This window comes from Rhynchophorus ferrugineus, unplaced genomic scaffold, assembly GCF_030347505.1.
Source record: "Rhynchophorus ferrugineus isolate W39M unplaced genomic scaffold, kcgeb_rfMv2 rfM9, whole genome shotgun sequence".
Lineage (NCBI taxonomy): Eukaryota > Metazoa > Arthropoda > Insecta > Coleoptera > Curculionidae > Rhynchophorus > Rhynchophorus ferrugineus.
The window spans coordinates 31,282,919-31,308,680 of NW_027472588.1; the positions used below are offsets into that span (position 1 = coordinate 31,282,919).

At 31.5% G+C, this 25,762-nt stretch overlaps 4 protein-coding genes across 6 annotated transcripts; 1 reads left to right on the top strand and 3 right to left on the bottom strand.

Moving 5' to 3' along the window:
- Window positions 1–452: 452 nt before the first annotated feature.
- On the bottom strand, window positions 453–1,571 carry LOC143202721 (proteasome subunit alpha type-7-1). Its single transcript, XM_076414455.1, has 4 exons — window positions 1,370–1,571; window positions 1,065–1,294; window positions 778–1,007; window positions 453–720 (listed from the first exon to the last, which is right to left on the bottom strand). The coding sequence occupies exons 1-4, from the start codon at window positions 1,469–1,471 to the stop codon at window positions 533–535; spliced, it is 750 nt and encodes a 249-aa protein (XP_076270570.1). The 5' UTR covers window positions 1,472–1,571; the 3' UTR covers window positions 453–532.
- A 91-nt stretch (window positions 1,572–1,662) lies between these two features.
- On the top strand, window positions 1,663–3,594 carry Catsup (zinc transporter catecholamines up). Of its 2 annotated transcripts, none has more exons than XM_076414443.1 (5): window positions 1,663–2,334; window positions 2,395–2,612; window positions 2,671–2,794; window positions 2,936–3,205; window positions 3,261–3,594. In XM_076414443.1, exons 1-5 carry the CDS (start codon window positions 2,031–2,033, stop codon window positions 3,476–3,478), a joined length of 1,134 nt encoding a protein of 377 aa, XP_076270558.1. In that variant the 5' UTR covers window positions 1,663–2,030; the 3' UTR covers window positions 3,479–3,594. The 2 variants fall into 2 exon arrangements, with proteins under 2 accessions (XP_076270558.1, XP_076270559.1); XM_076414444.1 differs by having other exon boundaries at window positions 2,939–3,205.
- Ttc19 (Tetratricopeptide repeat domain 19) lies at window positions 3,584–5,187 on the bottom strand. The gene is made up of 4 exons (XM_076414452.1): window positions 4,788–5,187; window positions 4,575–4,734; window positions 4,038–4,512; window positions 3,584–3,870 (listed from the first exon to the last, which is right to left on the bottom strand). Exons 1-4 carry the CDS (start codon window positions 5,111–5,113, stop codon window positions 3,791–3,793), a joined length of 1,041 nt encoding a protein of 346 aa, XP_076270567.1. The 5' UTR covers window positions 5,114–5,187; the 3' UTR covers window positions 3,584–3,790.
- A 232-nt stretch (window positions 5,188–5,419) lies between these two features.
- LOC143203076 (uncharacterized) lies at window positions 5,420–25,749 on the bottom strand. Of its 2 annotated transcripts, XM_076415194.1 has the most exons (5): window positions 25,539–25,749; window positions 24,897–24,951; window positions 6,080–6,197; window positions 5,883–6,021; window positions 5,420–5,797 (listed from the first exon to the last, which is right to left on the bottom strand). In XM_076415194.1, the coding sequence occupies exons 2-5, from the start codon at window positions 24,921–24,923 to the stop codon at window positions 5,509–5,511; spliced, it is 573 nt and encodes a 190-aa protein (XP_076271309.1). In that variant the 5' UTR covers window positions 24,924–24,951; window positions 25,539–25,749; the 3' UTR covers window positions 5,420–5,508. The 2 variants fall into 2 exon arrangements, with proteins under 2 accessions (XP_076271309.1, XP_076271308.1); XM_076415193.1 differs by lacking the exons at window positions 24,897–24,951; window positions 25,539–25,749 and adding an exon at window positions 11,188–11,528.
- Between the last annotated feature and the right edge of the window lie 13 nt (window positions 25,750–25,762).

Genomic DNA, 25,762 nt, shown 5'->3' on the forward strand with positions numbered 1-25,762 from the left:
GACCGTAATGTACGCAACACATACTTTAATCTACTTTAGCATTTACCATTAGTCATTTTTTCATTTTGTTCAGTGTAGAAATGCTGACACCTCTGCTTATTTTTGCTGCTGATGCCCTTTGCAAGCCCTCTAAAATCTCATTTGTACAATTTTTATATAGTTTTTAATAGATATCAATAGGTTTTAACTTTCTACATAAACATATACATAGACAGTATGACGAAAAATAAACTAACATGAATAATTAACAGGACAATTTCAATGTAACTTAACGAAATCAAAATTATGAACATTTCTATTACAACTATATGTGGTAAAGTGTACTACCAAAATAACTATAAGATTTTAATTTTTATAATTTCATTCAGCACTTTTTAAACATTTATTTTTAGTGTAACTAAATTAATACTTTTTAAAATAGAAGTTGAATAAGTACAGAAATAAAACTACAATTGGCTTGAATTTTCTTATTTATAAAGAAATTAATTACTTAACCAGAAAAATACAATAAAAAAGGTATATGTCTATAACCTTATTTTTTAGCCTTCTTTTTCTCAGCTTCTTCTTCCTTCTCTTTTTCTATTTCTGTAACATATTTTTCAATTGTGTCTCCATCAAGCATTTCCATTGGAGCTCCATGTCGCATTACTGCAATTTCAAGGTTCTTTTGGCCAGACTGCACAACTTCCAGTAAGGCACGTATAGCAAGTTTGATTGTTCCTGTAATTACGGGTTAATTTTTATATATTTTTTTAAGCATATCTACAAATAACTTACCTTGTTCTGTAGATACCTCTTCTGGTGTATAATATTTCTCTAAGAATTCTCTAACTGTTTTGGCTGATCTGCCAGTAGCATTTGCTTTCCATTCATAGTAAATACCAGATGGCTCTGTTTGATATAAATGAGGAACACCATCATAATCAAATCCTCCTATCAAACAGGAAATACCAAAAGGCCGCCTGCCATTACTTTGGGTATATTTTTGTTTTAGACTTGCAATATATCTAGAAAAAATTTTTATAAAAAATACAATCATGTAAACGTTACCACACATTGAATACCTAGTAATATACTCCAATGTAACTGGATCCTCCACTGTTAGCTTGTGACTCTGACATTCGATTTGTGCTCTATTAATCAAAATTCTGGCATCTGCAGTTAAACCAGCAAAAGCCATCACAACATGGTCATCCAATAAACAAATTTTTCTAACAGTACGCTCTTCTTGTAATTTTGCTACAGATTTTTTTTCAACTCCCAAAACTACAGTATTTGCTCCTCTTACACCAACCTTAAATGTATAACATTATACCTTTATAACGCTGCGTTGTGTTATAGTGGTTACAAATTATAAATTTATACTTACGGCAGTGGAACCTTTTCTAACTGCTTCTTGGGCATACTCCACCTGCAATAAATGCCCATCGGGAGAGAACACAGTAATTGCTCTATCGTACCGTGAAGACATTTTTACTAAACTATCTTATTCAAAAGCCCAAACACAACCTCAAAAACTATTTTGCTTTGTAACTTTAGCGACTTGCAGTTTTAATTGACGTTTCTCACTTATTATGTCAATTTTGGCATTACAGATATCTAAACGTGCCAACATATAGTTCATATAGTTTCAAATGTAGCCACCAGATGTCAGAATAAAACAATTGATTAAAAAATATCCACAAAACACATTTTTCAATATAACGAGTTGTGTAGATAAGGGAATATGATTAGTGCTTTATCTGAATAAATTTGCACTTTCTATTCCATCGATATTGCACACGAATCGTTTCACACGCCCTTCTAAAATCGTCTCGTCAATTGTTGTCGACGTCACATATTTTGAATAACCTATAAAACAGTCAAGCAGTGTTTTTGCTAAACCAAAACTGACCGTTTAAATCCACTTTTGGAACTACATTGATTATAGTGCCAATAAGTACTATATTGTACTGTTTTACTATATTGTAATAAATTAATAATTTATTGCAATACTATATTGTAATAATTTAACCGTTTAAAAAATTAAGATGTTCCGAAAAGCAGTTCTTTTATTTAGTGTATCAATTATATTTATGGCAAATTTAAGCTATGAAGATTCCTATGAATATCACGACCACGATTACGATCATCACCACGACCATGACCACCATCATCACGATCACATTGAACCAAATCCAGCATTTAAATATTCTAAGCAAGCCAATGAACCAGTAATAAAGATAAATCCTGCTGGAAAACCAGCAATTCAATTAAATACAAAGGAAATCTGGTGGTATGCGATGGGATCAACACTGCTGATTAGTGCTGCACCATTTTTCATTTTATTTTTAGGTAATACATGATATACATTTTTATTAATTGTGAAAAATATCTATTTTTTTATATTTTTAGTGCCACTAGATACTACTGATAAAGAAAAACCACTATTAAAAGTTTTATTAGCATTTGCATCAGGTGGTCTTTTAGGAGATGCATTTCTTCATCTAATACCTCATGCTACAATGACAGTGGAAAGTAATAATGATAATCTTGGTAGTGGACATGGACATAGTCATGGCCATAGCCATGGAAGTGCTAGTGAAGATCATGGACATGTACATGATATGTCAGTAAGTTAAAACTCTATTAACATTATCCAGGAATACTTATATATTAATAAATGTATAGGTGGGATTATGGGTCTTAGCTGGAATTGTAGCATTTTTGGTAGTTGAAAAAACAGTTAGAATTATGAAAGGTTCTCATAGTCACTCTCATAACAATGACTCAAATAAATCAGGTCAAGAAAAAGGTATACAATTCTTCATTTATAAGGTAGATGGAAAAATAAAGACATTTTCTTAGCACTTTCAAAGCAAAGCATTTTTACATACTGTCTATTATTTTTCTATCATCCTATTTTTCAGCCTGTTTCTTATAAAATAAATTATAGTAGATAAAAAAGAAGAAAAGCAACATGAAGATATAAAAGTAGCAGGATACTTAAATCTTGCTGCAGACTTCAGTCATAATTTCACAGATGGTTTAGCAATAGGTTCTTCGTACTTAGCTGGTAACACTGTAGGAATTGTAACTACAATTACTATACTTTTACATGAAGTCCCACATGAAATTGGTGACTTTGCAATTTTATTACAAAGTGGTGTCTCTAAAAAGAAGGCCATGTTTTTGCAACTTATCACAGCTTTAGGAGCACTGGCTGGTAACAAAAAAATTATATTATAACAATAGGAATTATTTCAAAACTGTTATTACAGGCACAGCAATTTCATTATTCTACCACAATGGTGCAGAGCTAATGGCTGCTTCATGGATTTTACCATTTACTGCAGGTGGATTTATTTATATTGCTCTTGTGTCTGTTATCCCAGAATTGTTGGATGAAGAGAAGCCTAGTATATTTCACACACTATTACAAATTGTTGCAATGCTTGTTGGTGTTGGAATGATGGTTCTAGTTGCTGAATTTGAATAACTTTGTGTTTTAAATTAACATAACATTTATAGATTATGTGTCAAAAATAATTACTCAAGTAATTTTTACTGTATCACCAGTTTTGGTTGCATTAATGAATAAAACTTTATTTACTATATTTTACTTTATTACATAAAAACAAAATAATTAATAAATTTGGTGGTTGCTCACTCACATTCATTTACAAGAACATGTTATAAATATTTGTGATACCATCAAGATTTAAATCAACAAATAACAATGAAATAATAAATAAATGACTACTGGTATCTTTATTGCACAAACATTTTAAATAAAATTTTACATACATCATTATTTTCCCAAATTGAGCCTGATTTGATCTAAACAATAGTTTGATTGCTCAACAGACTCTAAGTTATCATACTGTTTTCCTAAAAATAAAAAATATATGAATATTTATACGTTAAATAAATAAGTGCTTTAAAATATTACAGTATCAGTTCCATAATTACATTTAATTAATGCAAGTTTGATATATTATGTGCATTTATGAATTTACTTTAAATAATTGTAACGAAACCATTACAATGTAACTTACCTATTTTCCATCCTTGTTTGCAATATTTTTCAGCCTCTTTAACTATTCCCCTTTGCAATAAAATTAAACCTAAATTTGCATGAATTACTCCTAAATGGCTCTTATCCTCCAAATTCTGACCAACAGAAAGAGCTTCCTTTAGAAATTGTTCAGCTTTATCATATTCTTCTGCTCTAAAGCTTGTTATACCTAGATCATTTAATAGAAGCATACTTTTTTCACTTTTTAGACCTTCTGTGTCATTACAGACTCTATAAGCCTCATTCAGATGGACTAAAGCCTTGGGCAAATTTCCAACATCAAGTAAATATTGTGCATACCAATCATTAATAACTCCATATAAAATTTTTGCATCTTCATTTGCATTTTTCTGCTTATCAATTTGTTCAAGGCACCATCTGTACCCTATATCAGCCCTTTCAATGTTGGCTTTTAGTTGACAAATCCGAGTTAATTTTAAGCTAATATGAATAACCTAAAACAATCTATATTATTGATTAACAGCACAATAGTGAATTATTAATTTAATATACATACCTTTAAATCATCTTCCGCAGTACCTTTAGATAGCAATATTTGCAAGACACTGATAAAAAGCTTTTCAGCTTTATCTAACTCATAAGTATCAAATGCTAGATTTGCCATTAAATCATAACAATAAAGTATACCTTGTTCGTTTTGTTGCTGTTGTGCTAACCTAATGGATGTTGACCAGTTAAGTATTCTGATATAAAAAAATCATAATCTTACCTTAAAGCCAAATGAAGCATTTGCTCAGCTTTCTTAAATTCTTCTCTTTGTTTACACAAAACTGCTCTCTTTAACGTCATTATAAGTTCTGATTCTTTTTCCTCGTCATCTTTTGTAAAACCCAACCACGACAATATGCTAATAGCCAAAGTTATATTCAATGTTTGCGTGTTGTAGTCATTGTAGTTTGGTATACGAGTTTGAAGGTTAGGTACTTTATTTTTGCCGACTGTATGTACGGAACGGTTACAAATTTGATTATTTAATTTCCAAATAAAACGGGAGTTACGTGCGAATCTTCCTAAAATTTGGGTAGTTTTGTACATCTTTATAATGATGTTGGAATAACAAGATCAAAACCTATAGGTATATTATATGACCCATATCTACATCACAACAAATGTCAGATGTTTACAGAATTCTGTTATATGACCTGGTTTCCATTATCATACATATAGATACCTGTTTTTGCATAATATAAAATTTCGGTTTTAAAATTTGCATAAATATATGATTAAAGATTTTTGTATTAGGTATATTATTTATAATTCTTATACATACATTTCTTTTTTATTTTGTGTCTATTTCTAGATCGCCAGAAATAATGAAGTTAATATAATAAAACACAGCAGTTGTAATTGTGTTATATTTGTTAATTTCTCGTGATAATAACAATGAAGAACATTAACAATCATGAAATATCGTTAAATGTTGTACTGTGTTAGTCTAGATATTTATGTAGTTCTTCGAAATCGCTATAATCTCCACTATCATCAGATCTAGGATTATGTACGGGGCAATATTTATTTATTTTACCATTATTATGCAAATCTGATCTATTTACACATTGCCTATTATTATTTCCATAAGCCGTAATCGTCCGATCAAACCTCGGACATTCATTTATTTTTACTTTTTTCTTTCCATAACCCAGCTTTCGTAAAAAGCGACGTTTTTGCAGTTTAATTTTATGTATAATTTCTTTGAAGAAAGCCACTGGACCATCATCTCTGAAAATTTTAAGATATTAGTGCTTATGACGGAAAAATAGGCGCCTTCACATGTAACGTGTTGAAAATGATTGATAACACGTACTTAAGCGTACGTAGATCGATGGTTCGGCTAGCGTGGAGAGTTCCCAGCAGAAGTGAAATTGCCATGGTATAGCTCACATAATAACCAACGGTTTTGCTCCTTAATTTCTCGGTAATAATATCAACCTTTTCTACGTCATCTACAATTATTATTCCAAATACACTGAATACTCGCCTTAACTTTAATTAGTAACTGACCAGAAAACCATTCTTCGATACGATCTGCTGCCGAGGGTAAGGAGTCAAGTACGCATTTCTCCAATGGAAACCAGAAGTCCGTTATGAGTTGTTCCATAAAAAACTCCGACATTAGAAACTGAAACAATTCAAATTAACGAATTTTTAAAGAGTGAACTTTCTACGTATAGTCATTTATTTTTGTTTTCATCTAGTAGCTCATGTGCATATGCAAATGATATTCAAGCATATTAACCTATTATTTTCCCCAAAATGGAGGTGATTTAAGCCGTAAATAAATATATTTGTAAAAATAAACAATTGGAATCAAGGATACATATTGTGCGTTTTAAAATTAAATATTGTTAGTGATAAAATATACAAAACTGATTACGGGTTTTCCATCGTTTTCAGCCCGAATTTATTTATATAAATTTCAGACAATAATTTACGGACTATACTGAATATGGTGAATGTATCGAGGCTTCAAAGCCAATTTCTCCCACATGAAATGCTTTCCTCTCGCAAAAAAGCCAAACCATAAAATATTTTTAACAAAAAAATTGAACCGACTTCAAAAATAAATCAGAAACTCATTAAAATTTAAAAAATAATCAAACTCAGTTTTTTTAATGCAAAAAAAACATTTTAAAATAAAATATGTGCTTAATAATCATTGTAATAACTAAATAATAAGCAAAAACCTTATTTTACCTATCTACTACACATATGTTAGATTCTACTATATACATACTATTTAGCTTACAACCTATCTAAACCTGTTTATCTATTTTCAATATTATTAAGTACTACCAACTGACTACTTTGAAGTCGGTGCCAAACCCAAACAGTTATGTTAATTTTTATTTGCTTTGTAGGTAACTTAATTTTTTATGTCACAAAATTGTCCTTTGCCAGATCAACAGATCTCGGTATGGATAAATAGGTTTGGGTAAGTATTAAAATTGTGTGTATTTAGTAGGAGGCATAATATCTGCAGTTTATGATCGACAAACTTGGAACCAAAAAATCTCCGAGTTTCAATTTTTTATCACAAAACGTCACTTCACAATCGTTTCAAATATCGATCACCCAATTAAAAGAGCTCCCGCATAAACAACTCGCTAAGCTGGAAAAAATGGATAACAAGGAATCTCGCGTGTTGATAAAATATTGCTTTTTGAAAAAAATACAGTTGAAGCAAAGACTTGGCTTGATGCCGAGTTTTCGGCCACTGCCCCAGTAAAATCAACCATTGGTATGTTAAGTTTAAACGTGGTGAAATGAGCACCGAAGTCGGTGAATGCAGTGGGCACTCAAAATAGGCTGTTACCGACGAAAACATAAAAAAAACCACAAAATGATTTTGAATGACCGTAAATTGAAACTGAATGAAATAGCAGAAACTCTAAAGATATCAACTGAATGTGTATATCATATCATTCACGAATAATTGGGTATGAGAAAGCTCTGTGCAGATTGGGTGCCGCGCGAGCTGACTTTTGACCAAAAACAACGACGAGTTGATGATTCAGAGCAGTGTTTGAAGATGATCAAGCGTAATAAACCCGAGTTTTTGCGTCAATATCTGACAATGGATGAAACATGGCACCATCATTTCACTCAGAACTCCAATAGACAGTCATCTGAGTGGAATGCACATGATGAACCCCCTTCAAAGCGTGGGAAAACGCAACAGTCAGCTGGCAAGGTTATGGCGTCTGTATTTTGGGATACGCATGGAATAAGTTTCATTGACTATGTGAAAAAAGGGCCATCAACAGTGAGTATTACATAGCGTTATTGAACCGTTTGAAGGAGGAAATCGCCGAAAAACGGCCACATTGGAAGAAAAAGAAAGTGCTGCTACACCAAAACAATGCATGCAAATATCACCCCCCCCCCCCAGCGACTATTTCCTGTTCTCAGATCTCAAAAAAATGATCACTGGGAAAAAAATTTTCATCTAATGAAGAGGGCATTGACGAAACTGAGGCCTATTTTAAAGCAAAGGACAAATCGTACTACAAGAATGGTATCGAAAAGTTGGAGGGTCGCTATAATCAGTGTATCGCCCTTGAAGGGAATTATGTTGAATAAAAAAAACTAATTTTGTCCATAAATGTGTTTTATTATGGTAGGCTGGGGACTTTTCAATTGACATGTTACATCAAAAAATCATATCTTCCCGGCGCCCTGGAAACACCCACATATGACGGTTATTCCCAAGAAAGAAACAAAATCATCTCTATCTGATTACAAGCCCATCAGCCTTTCAGTGCCATTTCGAAGTTTGCCAAGATCTACGCTCTTAGCTCTTTCACAAATGAAAACAGTATCATTCCTGACAAACAATTCGGTTCTCGAGCTCACCATTCATGTGTCCATCAGGTCATCGGTCTGAATGTACACATCAGAAGTACAATACAGAAGACCTAATAGCACTCATTAAGTACTACCTATAGGACAGATACTTCCAGGTCAAGATAAAGAAAACTTTTTCCAGTGAAAAATCATTCAACGCTGGTCCCAGCCTTATTTAACCCTTATATTTCAAATCTGCCGAGAAAAGAGCACATTTACGGTCTACAGGCTCGAGGATACCATTCAAGGATGTTTACAGAAACAGCTCGATCATGCGATCAAGGGGATCAAATTTTGGAGATCGCAAATCAACCTCCTGAAAACTCATTAATATCTACATTGCAACAATTCCATTGCTGGATAACGTCACATCCCTAGATCTCCACTTCGACCGACGGTTTGGTTGGCATTCCCAAATCCAGGAAGTTTCGATGATAGCAAACCTGCTATCTCCTCTTATCTGCCCATCTAGCAGATTTCCCATTTCCATCAAATTTTTATTTTACAAGATGGTAGTCCGGTCCGTACTCCTCTACGGTCCTAACGTCTACTTCAAGTTTCGTAGAGAGTAACCTGGTGAAATGGCCTCAAGTTTTCCACTCATTTTCAATTTCAAAATAAGCTCCTCAGGAGAATCTTAAACACTCCATGTTTGGTCAAACATAATCAAATTCACACATCAAAACACTTCATATCTCAATCCTTCCACAAACAACAACTCAGCTCAAGTTCTTCTGAAAATGCGCTTGTTCGCGAGCCGGTAGTCGGTAGGTTCGGAGCTTAGCACCACGTCAACGATAATCTTCCCATTTTCTAGGCTGCAACTATCTCATCCGTCGCTGCAATAATAGCTTTTGCCCCCATACGTCAGCAACCAGTCGTGTGCGAACTCAAGATCGAAAATCAAGTGTTAGCTAGGGTCTTCATACTTAATAACGGCTGCCATATCCCCAAATTTGTATCTGTACAAAGTATCAAGTATCAGTGACCAGGTATGCCACGTCATGCATTCAGCCACCTGATTTTAGGCCAAAACAAAAAAAAATCTTCTTTCCGATTCTGGCTATTTTTAATCGCCTCTGCTTCAATTGAATTAATTGTTCAGGATCAAATCACTTATTAAAAAGATAAGATAGTTTGACTTTGGATTGGTAATAATTCCGCAATTGTTCGATGCATTTCTTGGTTAGGACAAATGTATTGCAACTTAAACAAAGGGCGGATTGAAGGTGCTTGAAGACCCTTAGCCATATTATGTTATTTTATAAAATTTAATTAAGAATAATATTTATTTATTAAAACTAGTATACAACTTACCATTAACTTCAATCTGACTTAACCTACTAACAAACAACTACACCTAATCCATTTTCGACAGAATTACTTAGCATTCAAACTATCATATTTTCATTCTCCAAATTTTAGTTCAGATAGCAACAAAGGTAGCAGATATGCTATATAATGTTGTGTAGAGATCACTGATATAGTCTATTCAAAGTTTTTTGTACTTATGTCATCAACAGGTTTAATCTATTGCCTGTCGCAATTTGTAAATTCGTTTCATAATCAGACAATATTTTTCTTCTCAATTTATTATGGTTAGAAAGAAACACAATGCAGTCTGATTAGTTCGAACACGTAAACGAATGAGCTTGTTAAAGTCGTCCAGTTGTCACAAAATTCTTGAAAGCAATAGTGATAAGAGGTTATAACTCTAAACTATAAACTGTTATGGTTGTATAATTAACTGTAGTTTTTAGATGTACTATAATGCTAAAACAAATTGTATTTGACAACATTTTTGTTCAATTATTTTATTTAAATTAGAATTTTATTGTATATCAAAGCATTAGCTGTGAGTTTTAGTTCAGAAACTCACAGTTGATGCGGTAACATTGCGACGTTTTGACGTCACAAATTTTGATGACGTATGTACAAAATAACCTTGAATACACTATATATGAGATACGAAGAAGGCGAGTCTTCTATTTAGAAGGCAAATTTTGATATCTCTTGCAGTAATTGAATTGTTTTAAGGTATTACAATGACGATGTAGGCTTATTGATTGTAAATATAGTCTTACTGTAATCAAATTGAGGTCATAGTGTCGCGAAATCGAGTATCAGTAATAGTGAGTGCTTGACCTTCTCGTTTTTGAAGAACGTATCTCCAATAATACCTCCAACCCAATATCTCAACCAAACAATAACACGTTGTGGAGACATATAGTTTTCAACAGTGATATGTGGGTTTTCTGAACCTTAAATATGTTTATTTAAACAACTGATGCGCTGAAATGCGGCTGAATATCGTCAACCACTCCTTGGAAGAGGAACCATACTACATACCATCAATGCATACCATACAACAGTGCAACACTAAAAGTGATGTAAAATCAAAAAATAGAAATGTGTATGTTTATTACGTTAAATAACATGACTTCTCAATGACTGTGAAGATAAAAGTGTTACAAAGTCTCCTTTCCATGAAAAGCAACCATCATTGTTCATTCGAAACTGTAATCCACTGAAAGTTTTTAAATAATTCTGAATTGTCTTTATAGATGCTAACTGATTAATTACCCTAATGTAGCTGATTTTAATGTATTTTCTTTATTAATTGCTTTTTTATTCGTTTCTACTTCATCTTTTTATAGTGCTATGCCTCTCTTGACGGGAACTTCAAACGACTATTGATGAGTGAGTTAAAATGTAGTCAAGACAGGGTTTTTAATTAGTTATATAAGAAAATATAATAAACTTACTTCAGCAATACAATGAAGTTTTCCTAATCTCCTGAAATTCCTTGGATATATTCGAACGCTCCACAATAACAGGAATGCGGTCGAAATGAATATATAAAGAGCTAAAAGGGGTCCGTTGCCGATCTTGGCGGGCTCTCGAAATATTTGCAAAGCGCATCCGTTCAAAATGGCCGAAATCAGGCATGGTATGAACATGCCCATAGTTCACGACGTTCGAAACACGAAAAATTTTGTTCACAATCAATTATCCTTGCGGACGCGATACGTAAATTTTGAGTTTTGCCGTTTCAATTTGACGTAACATTACATTTAAAACATAGTTAAAACACGTCAAAATCCATTGAAATGAGCGAACGTTATTGACGGTGACATTTTGAGAATTAATTTCGTAGGTTATGTACTCAATGAGATTTCACGCAACACATTTTTTGTTTTAAGTAACTGGGCTGGAAGTCGAGCACCTCGTGTGATGTTTACTTTTTTAGAATTTTTTTCATTTTAAAGATTTTTAAGAAATACATACTGATTAATAATAATCCAATACCCACCTTGTTTGTAATAAATTAATTTGTAAATGAAGATTGCACTCAGCATATCTAATGTAAAATATAATTAATAAAAAAAGTTTGAAGATTTAACTATTTAATTATCGGCATTTCAACAGTAAATCAAAGTATTTTCATTTAACCAAAGGCTTTCATGCTAAAAAAGTATTTGTCAACATTATTCATGATTTTATTAGATATCAACATTTTTATTAGAATATTTTACTTTATTTGAATTCAATCAATGATCGGAATCGGTCATCAAGTTTCTGAAATATCCAGACTAAGTATGAAAACACAGTTTGGAGAAATATATGTTTACATTTTCAAATACCATCAAAATCTTGATATATCTCATCATTTATCTGCAATGCTTTGATGTTTATTTCCATTGACCGTTTCCTCTGCTTGGTTATTTTTAAGGTGGCTTCTTTCGTGCTTATTTCAGTATACTCCAATTGTGGCTTTCTCACACGCCTCTAGGAAGAAGCCCTTTCTAGTCCTTCAAGTTCATTGTTGAAGACACTTGTTGAGTAAATGTCTGAAGCTTGGAGATTAATCATTACTGTCCTATATCCCTGATCTTTTATATAGCGTTCTTGTCCTAACATGTCTGAAAAATACACATGTTTCCTGATAATTTCTCGCTCTCTTTTCACTGGATTTCCAGTGTTAAATGCGGTTTGTCGTCATAAAATTGACTGAGCTTACCATACCTTTTGTGCTTATGTGAAAATTGATAATTTAGTTATCTTAAAATAACTTGTTTTAGCACTTTTTGGAAATTAATTACTTGCTAATTCGTTTTTACTACATATTTAAATAATACAATAACTCTCAATATAGTATTAATACCATCATTTATTCACTAACTGAATTTATTGACAATGAATGATTAACTGAATGTATACTTAACAATTTTGTGATTTCAAATATATGATGTTATCTATAATTAGTCAATAAATTAATATAATAAATTTAATAAATAACTTTGTTGATACAAGCTGATTAGCTAACTTACTTAACGATTACACAGATTTAATAATAGGTATCGAATTTAATTTGTAGCGCTCTAGAGAAGATTTTCCCTCCTACAGTCTATTCGCCAAAACATAAGAGTATCCAAACTATTTTATTTGGTTAAAAAGTAAATAACAACAATTAAACACACTCAATTTTGTGCCGAATCAAGCGTTTCTATAATAAGATTTATATCACTATTTTAATATGAAAAAAAGTGTTATTGAAAGCCTAGTCTGTTTTAGTGGAAATTTTGTTTTTACTAATTAGTAATTAGCGAGAAATTGGAGGAATTGTTCAGTAAATTGTTCAGCAAATTCACGCCAAACATATCAGATCTTAGAGTTGACAGTTAATAGACAAGACTATACTTGGATTTATACCAATACAATATTCAGTTGGTCCAGGTGCTTCAGGTTAATGAACACAGACAACAATCTTTGTTCGCTGACTGAGTTTCAGAGCGTTTAGAACAGGGGTCAGAAATCAGGATCAGGAAAAGGATCACTTCAGAAAAGTTACTGTTTGGTACGGAAGTTTGTTGAAGTCGCAGATATATACCAATAAGCCGTAATCGATCGATGTTCTTAAAATCAACATAAGACCGCCAACCAAATTCAGCGGTAGAGCATTGAACCACTCGTACCCGTGTCACCGCAAGAAGGAATGATGATTTCATACTTAATGAGCCACAATGTTCTTGATCTTGATCTATGAAAGATATTATTATTGATTGGTGACTATCAGGGCAGATACTCTTAATTCCACGTAATATTGAAATATAACGGGTACTGACTAGAGTTGTCGGCCAATGAGAAAAATGTCAATCTTCAAAATATGCCAGTCTTATACAATATATATACTATATTTATATTATATAATTTGTTAAAATATATATTTTAAAAAATATCGATATTACTTTGCGATATATATTGATATATCCATATGTTTAAGAGATATATTTAATTTTCTTGCATCAATCCCTAGTACTGAAATTCGAAAAAAATATTGATATATCGATATATCCATATTTTTTGCATCCATCCCTAATAAAGTTAAAATACTGGAAGCTAAAAGTATGGGTAATTAATTATGCTGGTGGATAATAGTGCTAATCAATAATAGTGTCGATAAATAAATGTACCGACAAGTACTGATAATGTTTGCTATTGATAATATGGTAATGGTAATCAATAGCAATGTAGTCAATAACGATGACGGACAATCATAACATATAATAGACAGTAATGATAACTGATAGCAATGATAAACTATGCTACGATGAAGTATGACATGTACACAAGGTACGAAGGAGAAGTAATAAACCATGTATCAGCTTCTACTCTCTTCAAAAAAGAGATCAAGAGAAGCAGACTCTCGAAATCCTGTCACTAAGGTTAGTAGGTCTCGTTAAGGTAAACTAAGGTAACCACTTTCGGTGGCGTTTATGTATATTATATGCATATTAGTTACTTTGATTACTTTGGCTTCAGTTTCTGGCTTGAGCTATGTTCTATTCATTATAGTTGCAACCATAAAACTATTACCTTTAATTTACTGTAATTTGGGAGTCAAGAAAAGATACTGTGGAAAAGATACGAAGAGGTAATAAAATATAGGAGAATTAAATGCATTGAAAATAGTAAATAGAAAATAGTAAATGAAGATTGTATAAAAAATAAAGGGGAATTAAAAAAAGAAAATTAATCCGTGAACAGTCACCGTTTGGCGAAACTCCGGTTGGGCAGCACCAAACACAGTAAAATCAACTCAATAAGAACTAGGCAGTGACTCGGAGCATTGCTCCTTCACAAATTAACTCTTATAATGTTGTAACGCCCCTTAGGCATGTTAAGATATCACAACTGCCAAATACCACGAAAAAACATCAACAATGTCGCCAGTCATGGTAATTATTTCTATTACTAGGTATTCCCAAAGGCGACAAATTCCATAAATTAAAAAAAAATCAATCCCACCTAGTTCACTTTATATTATCGTTCAAACCTTTCTAAAAACACATAAACGATCCAAAATTAAAAGGTCTAAAATATTATATTCGGAATGATTTATGATTCTCTTGAATGAGCTGTGTTTAAAAAAAAGAAAGAAAATATAAACAAATTAAACACGCTTTTTACTAATAATGGAAGAAATACTATAGTATCGCCTCGTCCTTAACTAATTTCGTCAATTGAATTAATATCCGTCGCAAAAGCAGACACGTGTTTAATATTTTTGCTCTTAATTTTCTGCAATATGATGCAACATTATCTAATGTTTCATCGATCAAACATTTGTAACCTAGACCTCTTTTTGACACCATTACATTTTGGATATTTCTTTATATTCTTTATCTTAGTTCTTAAAAAAATATAGATCATATACAGTAAATTTACTTATACATATATATACGTTCTATTTAAGACGCTTTCAAGGTATTATTCATAATTAAAAAAGGTAATAGATTGTTAATTATTAATTTAATAGATTATCTTTATTGATTGTACAAGACTATTGAAAAGAAAATTTAAAGTTAGTGAATTGATTCAAAAAGTGTAGAAAAAATTATTTATTAAAGCCCAATTCACACATACCGTTTTAATCTTTAAAAAATAATGACCGATAGTTCATCTGAATGAGTTTCTGATGCTTGTATTCCGGATTAGTTGCATTCCAGTAGCATCAGTTTTTCTAACTTTCTACTATACTGTTCTAATATACATATGTAGTAATGACATATAATTTATTTTTCATGTTAATTATAGATTATCATACAAGTAATCGAACACAAGTTGGCAAGCAAATTTTTCAATCAGATGAGTCAGATTCTGTATCCCTAGATAAATAAGATAGTCTCATTAAGTTAATGTGACGAATTCATACTTGAAATCCATCTAGGCGGTTATATTCTAGATACTATTCTTATTTAACTAGAACTTATTGCAACGTCTATCCTTATTCTAAAAACTATTCTAGCTTATTTTAGAGATTATTAAATCTCATTCTATGTGTCTATTAATCAGTTCGTATGGCAGTTTGCGTTTGAGCGCATTGGGATGCACTAATAGTATTTCAGAGTACTTCGCACTAATACTCCGAATCACACTCGTTATGGGTTCTATGGGGCAATCGCGCTGAATCAGTCTGTTGGACACGTAATATGGGGCATCGACGATGACTCGCAACACTTCATTCTGGAACCTCTGGAGGATATCTATGTTAGATTTGCTAGTAGTACCTCACATTTCAATACCATAGGTCCAAATGGGCCTAAGTAATACGAAAGTAAAACACTGTAAATAGCAAATTCAATAAAATAGTGAACTCATGTTAACTAAATATATGACGTCAAAACGTTATAGTGTTGCCGTATCAACTTAGAGTTTTAATTTATTTCGGCTTGATAACAAAGTTTTAATTTAATAAAATAAAATAAAATTAGTCTAATGAATATATTATCTCATTCAAAGCAAGCTCCTGTTATATAACCTATAATTGTTATCACTAACATTTTAAAGAAATGTGCAGACGTTTGACAACTAGGCGAATTTGTTAGGCTGATTCGGTTACGTGTCCGAATGTATCAGACAGCATTGTATCTATTTTTAACTAGAATAAAATGAGAAGGAAAATATTGTCTGATTTTAAAACGAATTTACAAATTGCCACAGGCAATACATTCGACATCGTGATGACGTGAGTTCACTATTATTCTGAATATACTATAGTTTATGTAATAGAGAATGCTTCATGTATTGTTTTAAATGGCAATTATTTTGAAGATATTTGAAACAAATATTTTAAAAACTTTCATTTGAAACAACTTTTAATTCTTCAGTAACTACAGATTCATCTTCTTATATGTTCCCGTCAGATAGACGGCAGTATTTTCAACCACATTCGAACTATATATAAAGCGGAAAATTACAATTTCTAAACAGTCTAGTTTCATATACAGCAAGCAGAGCTCATTAACGGAGTGATAAATTCTCATCTTTTCCGATTTTTCTACAACCTATTCGGGGTTTATTTCGATAAATGTGTAGATAGTTAAAAACCACCAGTTGTATTAATCAGCCTTTAATTAAGATTAATTAAAAAGTTGTGTGCTGATTATCCTAATGACAAGTTGAACGTCATTCAACTTAATGGGCTGTTATTAAATATACTGAGTAATGGTTAAATATTACAATAATTAAAAAAAAGACCCAATTAGCAACAAAAACAAACGAATCCCGATTACTTCGATTAATACTTAAAAAGAAATTGACATTTTATTAAAAAAATATTAACTTAAAAAATGATGAAATGTCGAAATAGCAGGTGGCGCACCAACCTAACCTTGAAAATTATTGAAAAAACTTTTAATGCTTTTACATTTAACGATACGAAGAAATATGCACCGAAAAAATAATTGTCACAATATATTTATGGTCATTAAAAAAGGACAATTTCAATATTATTAGATCTATTGTTTTTCGTTTTGCTAAATAATATAACCTTCGAATATCTGGTTTAATACGGTCAAAAGTTGCATAATAATTTATTCGTTTTTATTTGATAAACCTTCTAAAAACAATCTGAATCATAGTGTCTAATTTGTTTTCTTTTTCAATTTTTTTTAATTGCAATAATTTTATTTAATAAGTTATCTTTGAAAGCATTACACATAGATGGATATAAGTTATAATATGAGAAAGCGTTTAGAAAACAGAAACTATTAATTTACTTGAAAATATTATTTTATTTAACGGAAAGAAGAGGCGACTGTTTGAACGGCACAAAGTTACATAAAGTTACAAAGCGACACTGGGGGTAAAAAATAGCGTTGGGAACTATAAACTGAAAACAGTCGAAACAGTCGATAGTTAAAAAACTAGCGATTACTAAACTAGTAATTACTATTTTCAGTCAAATACACGGTTCGACTGTTTTTTTTTTTCAATTCGTGGTATAAATTGTGAGAGAGGAAAGAACGGAGATAATTGCTTAGGGCAGTTCATTTTATGTGCTTATATTTTCAAACGGTAGTATGAGGGAGACGGAGATGTAAATATTCCTTTACGTAGTAACTTTAAAAAAGAAAAGGAAAAAAATTACTGAATACTATTAACATGCAATCAATAATTTCATTTTAAAGGAAGTAGAATTACTTTTATATTTGAATGTTCTGTGGATCTGTAAAAAGAAATAGAATTTTTCTATGCAATGGAATAATACCCCACAAATCTTTTATCGTATATAAATATGTTAGTTGCTATTTATAAATAATGTACTATAATAAATATAGACAATACAATAGGACTTAAACAAAACCTAACAACTAAATATGTATACCTGATCACAGAAAAAAAACTAATCCATGACATAATTAAAAATGATCGCACAATAACTACTGAAGCTTTTTTAAATAAAATAAATGCTTTATTTATTATTGAACGGAAACATTTTTAAACAAAAATCGAGAGAGTTAGATTCAAGCCAAAAAGTTAATAAAAAAAATTATCTATTAAATACTGTCTAAGGTATGTTACTATTTATCATTCACAATTTTAATCTTCTTACCCTATTACATTAGCACTCTTGAAAAATATCGTTCGAAAATGCTGCTATATTAATATAGAATATATTGTTATTTCCAAGCAGACTACCAAAAAAATCATAATACTATATACTATATATAAATGTATGCAAGCATAAATTCGATACACTTTTGTCAAGGTCGCAGCAAGCTTGATAGGCCAGAATGTTAAAAATCAGTCAAATGAAACTAGTAGAACCAAAAATAGTAATTAAAAACACATGATTAAAACAGTCGATAGTAAACAGTAAAAAAATCAGTCGGACCAAAAATAGCCACTGAATTAGTTACTAGTAAAAAGTAGTAAAACCAGTCGAACCAAAAATAGCTACTGAAACAGTCTATAGTAAAAAGTAGTCAATTATTAAACAGTCGATTGATATTTCTGTCGAAAGTTAGAAAAAACCTACCAACCCGTCTCACGTTAACCAGTCAGGTTGTTTTAAAGTAGATGGCCAGATAGTCAGGGCCGTATTACATAAACTCCTACCTAAAGAAACGTCCATAGGGATGTATGTGTCCAGATGGAATAACAATGGAGTAAAAGTTGTTATAAACATTGTTTTTGAGTATCGATTGCAACTTTGTCCGCCAGTTTGCCTTTGAAGATCTTCGAAATGGTATTGCAATCCACCTTTGGTGGCTGTTCACCCTGAACTGCAAGCATCTGTCCACAGCAACTTCAGTTCGCATTTAGTGGTCTTACACCTTGAACTGTGGTGCATGTGCCAAAAATCCACGGAATAGGGGTGTTTTTCGATACTTTAATGTCTCTTACTTGGAGTAGTTTATGTGTAGTGGTCGTTCAGCACTTTCAATCCACCTCTTGTGATCTTGCAACTTCAGCTGCGATACTTTTGCCCGAATTCCAATTAACTACACCAAGAAACGTTTTGAGTAACTGCGGAACGATTGCCAACCAATCAATCTGTCTTCTTTTCTTGATTCCTGTTTTGAATGATATAAGTGATATGCAGCTTTTTGGAGGATACAAGTCATGGCTTCAAACACTGCTAAGAAACATAGGATAAAAACACTATAAAGATAACCCACGAGACATCCAATGTAACTTTCAGACATTGCTTTTAAAATAATACAATTTTAAAAAGCATATAATAAAATTAAGGGAGACTTGTTATTTCAATTTGTGTACAGACACAGATTTTTTAAAATGAGACATTAGTCAGCCCTTAGCAAGACTATAATAAAAAGAGTGTAAAGATAACAGAAGTTGATAACGAAAAGGTAAAAGTTGGAATAACATTTGATTAGGTTTTGTAGATCATAATATGTTTTAAGAATTCATTGTAGATTAGTGATCTTCATGTTAGAAATAGGAATTCAACAAGAAGATAGCTGGCAAAATATAAATTAAGTTTTGAAGATACCATGTTAAAGAGACAATCATTACAAATTGTTACTTAAAATAAAAGAACTTCTTTAGTAATAGGCTTCAAAAAATATATAGTATTTCAGATGTCTGTACAATATGGCAGTGGAAGATAACACCTTCCTCCCGATCACTTCATATTCATTCAAACTGGTATGGGATGTGGCACATAATTAATACAATAGACATGCAGGTTGAGAAAAATATACAAGCAAGGATAACTGTAGTTATATATGCATCGATAATATGTGCATTATTTTATAATATTTTTGGTTCATTATATTATTTATATTAGAATGTTGTTATATATCAAAGCAAAAATAAACTAAAATGGTTACAATATTAAAGTTAAATGTGGCCTTTTGACGTCATAAATTAATATAATGATTGAAAGTTCACTGTCATTTTGGATAGACTATAGTACATTTAGAATGTTGAGGATGTTTTTATACATTGACCGATATTTAAATAGCCTTTAGCCTTGTTGGAGTTTTAGACTCACTGAATATTGGGTAGCGATAGCAACGCTGGCTGATTCGATGAAACTTGTCGACTGAAATAGACTGTGTAGTAATTAACTACTTTTTACTATCGACTGTATCAGTCGTTATTTTAGTTTCGACTGATTTTACTACTTTTTACTAGTGACTGTTTCAGTCTACAGTTTTCAGAGGCTACTAGTTCCATTCGAGTGATTTTTAACACTCTGGTCACAAAACATTGAGTCTATATATTTTGGGATTCCGGTCGTCCTAGCCGCGACTTTGACTAAAATGTACCGAATTTATGCTTACATAGATTTATATGTATTATAATATATATATATATATATATATATATATATATATATATATATATATATATATATATCTGGTAGTTTGCTTGTAAATAGCAATATATTTTATATTAATATAGCAACATTTTGGAACGATATATTTCAAGATTGTTCATGTAATAGGCTAAAAAGATTAAAATTGTGAATGGTAAATAGTAAAATACTTTTGACTGTTTTTATGACAATAACAGGTAATTTTTTTATTGAGTATTTGGCTTCGATTTAACTGTCGTTTTTGCTAAAAAATATTTCCGTTCAATAATAAATAAAGTATTTATTTTATTTAAAAAAGATCTAGCACATTGTGCCTTCATTTTTAATTATGTCATGGATTATTTTTATTTCTATTGTTACGTATATGTTGTACATCTTTAGTTTTGTGGTTTTGTCCTATTATATTGTCTACAATAGCATTTAACATATTAAAATACAATAAATCATTTGTAGGGTATTATGCCATTCCAAAAAAAATCCATTCCTTTTTACTGATCCAAAGAACATTCAAATATAAAAGTAATTTTACTTTCTCTAAAATGAAATTATTGATTGCATTTTTAATATTATTGAGTATTTTTTTCCTTCTTTTTTAGAACGTGAACGAATATGTACATCTCCGCCTCGATTAGACTACCATTGGAAAATATAAGCACATATGAAATTAACTGCTCCAAGCAATAATCTCCGTCCTTTCCTCTCTCACAATTTATACAGGAGAGGGTTCGTACATCTTCGTCTGACATGACGAATTGAAAAAACAGTCGAATCCTGCGTTTGATCGAAAATAGTAATTACTATTTTCAGTCGCTATTTTTTTGACTATCGACTGTTTCGATTACTTTCAGTCGATAGTTCCGCTATATTTAACATACCTAACTCTTTAGCCAGTTCGTTTCAAACCAGTTCGTTTGTGGTACGAAATATTCTATAGAAAACTAATTTAATATGTATTAAAATCCAGTAGTTGGAATAATAAAAAAACGAACACATTAAAATAAATACGTAACGTAAATACGTCAATTAACATCAACAACAAAATTCATCAGATTTCCATTTAAAAGCACTCGAAATCAAAACCAGAAGCGTCCAGTCGGTCGACGCACGGGAATCCCGGTCATTTCGACTCTCGCTTTATTCTGCAGGCTATATGACACACAGTCTGCTCGTTCTTGCACCAGCAGCACTCTGTTTCTATAGCGACCACGGTCATTTATAACTACTGAAATGAATTTGGAGTTAACGCGAATTTTCCTCATCCCTTATTTTATTTCGTTGTTTCTCCGTCCATGGCTACCTTTATTTATGACATATTTTTAATGGTGTTAGGCTTGGTTAATGGATATTTTATGTGGATATTACTAAATTAATTCGCTGTAAAAATATTTTATATACGAGGGAAGCGGTACACAAAAGAATTCAAAGTTATTTTGAAATTTATTAGGCTATAAATTAGTTTTAAAATATTTTTTAATTAAAGCTTTATTATAAAAAAATTGGTATATATATATATATATATATATATATATATATATATATATATACTTGAATATTACATAGTACTGGACAATACTTGAATATTATGTATAATATACTATGAATACAATGTACCAGCAATTATAAAACCGATTTTCAAAATTCTTTTTTTATTCGAAAAAGTGCACTTCTGAGGGTACTTTTACTACCAACTGATCAGTTTAAAGTCGATGCCGAGACTAAACAATACAAAAATAATAATATAATTTTGTGACATATACATAAAATTAAATTACGAACAACAACTTTTAAAAGGTCGAGACCAGTATTCACATAATGAAATCGATGAAGCATGGTTGTCATAAGCTTTATACAACATTCGATGACTTTTACCCACCTTTTTCTTCAAACCGCAGTAAAAAGCAAAACTTCCCAAAAATGCGATTTACACGGTACAAATTCAGACGTTCTCAATGAACTGAAAAAATTATTTATTCACGCTTCGACGAAATGACTGAAAATGAAACATACTGAAAAGTGAAGCCTGTCAATCAGGCAATCAGCATGAAATTAGATACAACTGTACTTGATGTGATTTAATACAAATCACACCATTTGTTGTAAATCCTTTGAAATTAATTTATAGGCTTCATATTTTGTTTTGGCCACTGACGTTCTATTCGTCATTGGCATCAGAGTTGCTTCATTATTTATTTCACTGCAGAAAACATTCCAGTCCCCTCTTCTTTTATCGACCTAGCAACATCACCAAAAAATCCTTTGATATAAATCTTCGATTAAAATTCGTTGAGCTGATTTTCAGGTTACCTCCAGGGCAGTGGATACGACCAAATAGTGGATTTTCGTTAATAGTTGCAATTTTAAGTGTTTTTGATGCTTACCATTAAGTAATATTTCACTTATTTTGAAGTGGGGAAAGTGTTCGAACCAGTGAGTTTTCCAAATATCAGTATAGGCCGTTTTTTAACATTGCAAATACCAAAACCATAGCGATGCGTTAACAAGAAACAGCGCAAAAATATCTGGAATACAAAATGAATGAATAAATGTTCTACGGACTTGATGATTGTCACCTCCTAGTAAATGAACACGGCAGTATAAAAACTTTTTGATGTTTTTTTGTGTGATAATACGTAGGGACAGGTGATTTATTAGCCACCTGCACTGTATTGTGCTTGTATTCTTTAAAAAGCACTGGTTGAGAAAAATATGTACAACATTTTTCATAATTTTCCACATATACATACACTTCTGCTCCAACTTTTTCTATCTTTCTGGCAAGAATGACGTTCGTTGGGCAGTGATCCAAATATCAATCCATTTTCATTTGGCGTTTCGAAACCTTGTGCCAATCAAGACATTGTGCATCAATCTAAATGGTAATCAGAAGGTTCTATGTTTGATGAGTATGTTGGGAGTAACACAACTGATGTGGATGGCCCTCTTGGGTTCCCAAAGATTGTTTGGGTTGAGTTTTTGTCTAGTAAGTCTTGCATTTCATTGTCTTGGAACTTTTTTGACCCTCCACACCTTCCATTGTCATTGACATTAGAATTACCACTTAAACGTTGAAATCAAAACCTATAGTTGTTATATGAAGGAACAGAATCACTATATATGTCTGAAGGTGTTTGGATGTCTGAAGGTCTGATGGATTTCAAGGCCAGAATTCCTCAAATCAAACGAAAAAAGTAATGAACATTGTAAATACTGATCTTCCATTATTAATTCCATCCAATATAATGAATAACTCAATACTACAAAATGGAAAACTGTTATTTTATGTAGAGAAATGTCAAATTCATCGAATCTAGCAGTTAGGTTAGGTTGTTTAACAGTTGTATACCATAGTAATGCAGTAATTGCGTAATTGTAAAATATAGGTGAGGAGAAGAGGTAGAAGGAGGTAGAAGTGCGAGGAATCAATATAATACACGTTTTCAATAATAGATGTCGCTGCTTAAAATACATGCAAAGTATATATTGACAATGTATATCACCGAACTAATTTGAAATATGGCTAAAAAGTGACAATAAAAATAAATGTACAACAATCTATCAATGTTTTAATTTTCAATGCTTCATTAATTAATTTATTTATCCAAAGACGGCATTGGTAATATATTTTGTCCTTACCTCTAATAACCTCTATCCCCTATAAGAGTTGTTCTTATAAAATAATATCAAAATAAGTGAATTGACTTAACTAATCAACCGTAGATAACAACCATAATAAACAAGTAAGAAAATTGATTATCTATCTAATGTTAACTATATAAAAACTAAAATTAAGGAGGTAGTTTGGTCTTTATAAAACTGGAGTTAAAATGTATTGGTTAATTGGAACAAAATTTCAATTTTCAGTACATAATAAATTATTATTATAGAAGTAAGTATTGAAACATATATATGGAATTCAATTATGGGGATGTTCCGCAATAACTAACATAAATACAATACAATTTCTGAGAAGTATTGTAAGAGCACTGAGATACCACAGGATTGGTTACTTACACCGAGATGTTCAGATACCGACTGTTCCTAAGGAAATAAAGAAAATTACAAGAGATGAGGACAGACTCCATTCTCATGTCAATATCGAAGTATTACAACTCTTGAATAACACCAGAACAGGACACAGGCTCAAAAGAATTAAACCATTTGATCTTGTGTAGTGTAGTGTAGTGAGGTACATTTTATTTTAAAAAAATGTTAACACAAATATTATACACTAGATGCTAATATAGGGATTTAAGTTATTGTAAAAACAAATTGTAGGTTAATCGGCAACAACTAGTAATAATGTAAGAATTAAATTAAAAAAAAAATTTAATGAACTGGTACCAGATATCCCATGATTGTTGAGGTCATCCATTTACTGCTGAACTCTTTGGAGTTACTAAAACAGATACAGAATATTTCTTTCTTTGTATTTGATAGTATTTTTGTGTTCTTTGTTTATTACTTTATTACTCGACTCTCATTATTTTGGTAGATAAGTTCGTAAAACCTTCAATGTGGTTCATGTACAATTTCTATTCTCTTAAATGCGAAAAAGGCGCCGTCTAAAATGATCGTATTTTAGTCGAACTAAGTTCAGTTTACTCATTGTCTAGAAATTAGTTATGTTTGTTTGAAAAGCGATGATTTTACGATTTTACGAAGGTACGATTCTTAAGTAATGAAGACTTGGTGGTGTAACTCGGGCAAAGAATGGTTTTCAAACGCTTAAAGAAATATCTAATTCATCGGAAAGAACATTGAGGAAGGAACAGTAAGAAAGGAACATTGATGACAATTTCTTGCTTTGTGATCTATTGTTTTAATAAAAATATCTTTTTACATCTTATTGTCACCGGTTCTATTAAGTTTTAAATGAATGCGAATATATATTGAGGTTATGTTTATTAGTAACATCACTGATTACTTTTTCTAATAGCATGTCTTGTACTAGTATTTTAATATAGTTTATTCGATGTAACATACCATGAAGAAAAACCCGAATCACATTATGATAATATAATTCAAGGCACTCTGCGGTTTACCAGGAATCCTTTCTTTACGTCGGAAACTCGCGCGGATCGCGTTACATATGATCTCGGAATTCCATGGAATTTCGTCCAGCAGGGATTTTACCAGCCGCAACGTCAACGGTAGCGCCCCTCGACCCAACGAATCGATGGTTCTTACTCCCCACTACACTCCAACTA

Excerpts from the sequence above, each read along its gene's own strand:
- LOC143202721 (XM_076414455.1), bottom strand. The coding sequence starts at position 1,471 with ATGTCTTCACGGTACGATAGAGCAATTACTGTGTTCTCTCCCGATGGG. Across the intron at positions 1,295-1,369 it reads TTAGAAAAGGTTCCACTGCC|GTTGGTGTAAGAGGAGCAAA; the intron begins GTAAGTATAAAT and ends TATACATTTAAG. Across the intron at positions 1,008-1,064 it reads ACATTGGAGTATATTACTAG|ATATATTGCAAGTCTAAAAC; the intron begins GTATTCAATGTG and ends AATTTTTTCTAG.
- LOC143203076 (XM_076415193.1), bottom strand. The coding sequence starts at position 11,388 with ATGGGCATGTTCATACCATGCCTGATTTCGGCCATTTTGAACGGATGC. Across the intron at positions 6,198-11,187 it reads AACTTCATTGTATTGCTGAA|TTTCTAATGTCGGAGTTTTT; the intron begins GTAAGTTTATTA and ends GAATTGTTTCAG. Across the intron at positions 5,798-5,882 it reads ATCGATCTACGTACGCTTAA|AGATGATGGTCCAGTGGCTT; the intron begins GTACGTGTTATC and ends TAAAATTTTCAG.
- Ttc19 (XM_076414452.1), bottom strand. The coding sequence starts at position 5,113 with ATGTACAAAACTACCCAAATTTTAGGAAGATTCGCACGTAACTCCCGT. Across the intron at positions 4,735-4,787 it reads ATGCTTCATTTGGCTTTAAG|GTTAGCACAACAGCAACAAA; the intron begins GTAAGATTATGA and ends AACATCCATTAG. Across the intron at positions 3,871-4,037 it reads CAAACAAGGATGGAAAATAG|GAAAACAGTATGATAACTTA; the intron begins GTAAGTTACATT and ends TTTTATTTTTAG.
- Catsup (XM_076414443.1), top strand. The coding sequence starts at position 2,031 with ATGTTCCGAAAAGCAGTTCTTTTATTTAGTGTATCAATTATATTTATG. Across the intron at positions 2,335-2,394 it reads ATTTTTCATTTTATTTTTAG|TGCCACTAGATACTACTGAT; the intron begins GTAATACATGAT and ends TTATATTTTTAG. Across the intron at positions 2,795-2,935 it reads TAAATCAGGTCAAGAAAAAG|TAGATAAAAAAGAAGAAAAG; the intron begins GTATACAATTCT and ends AATAAATTATAG.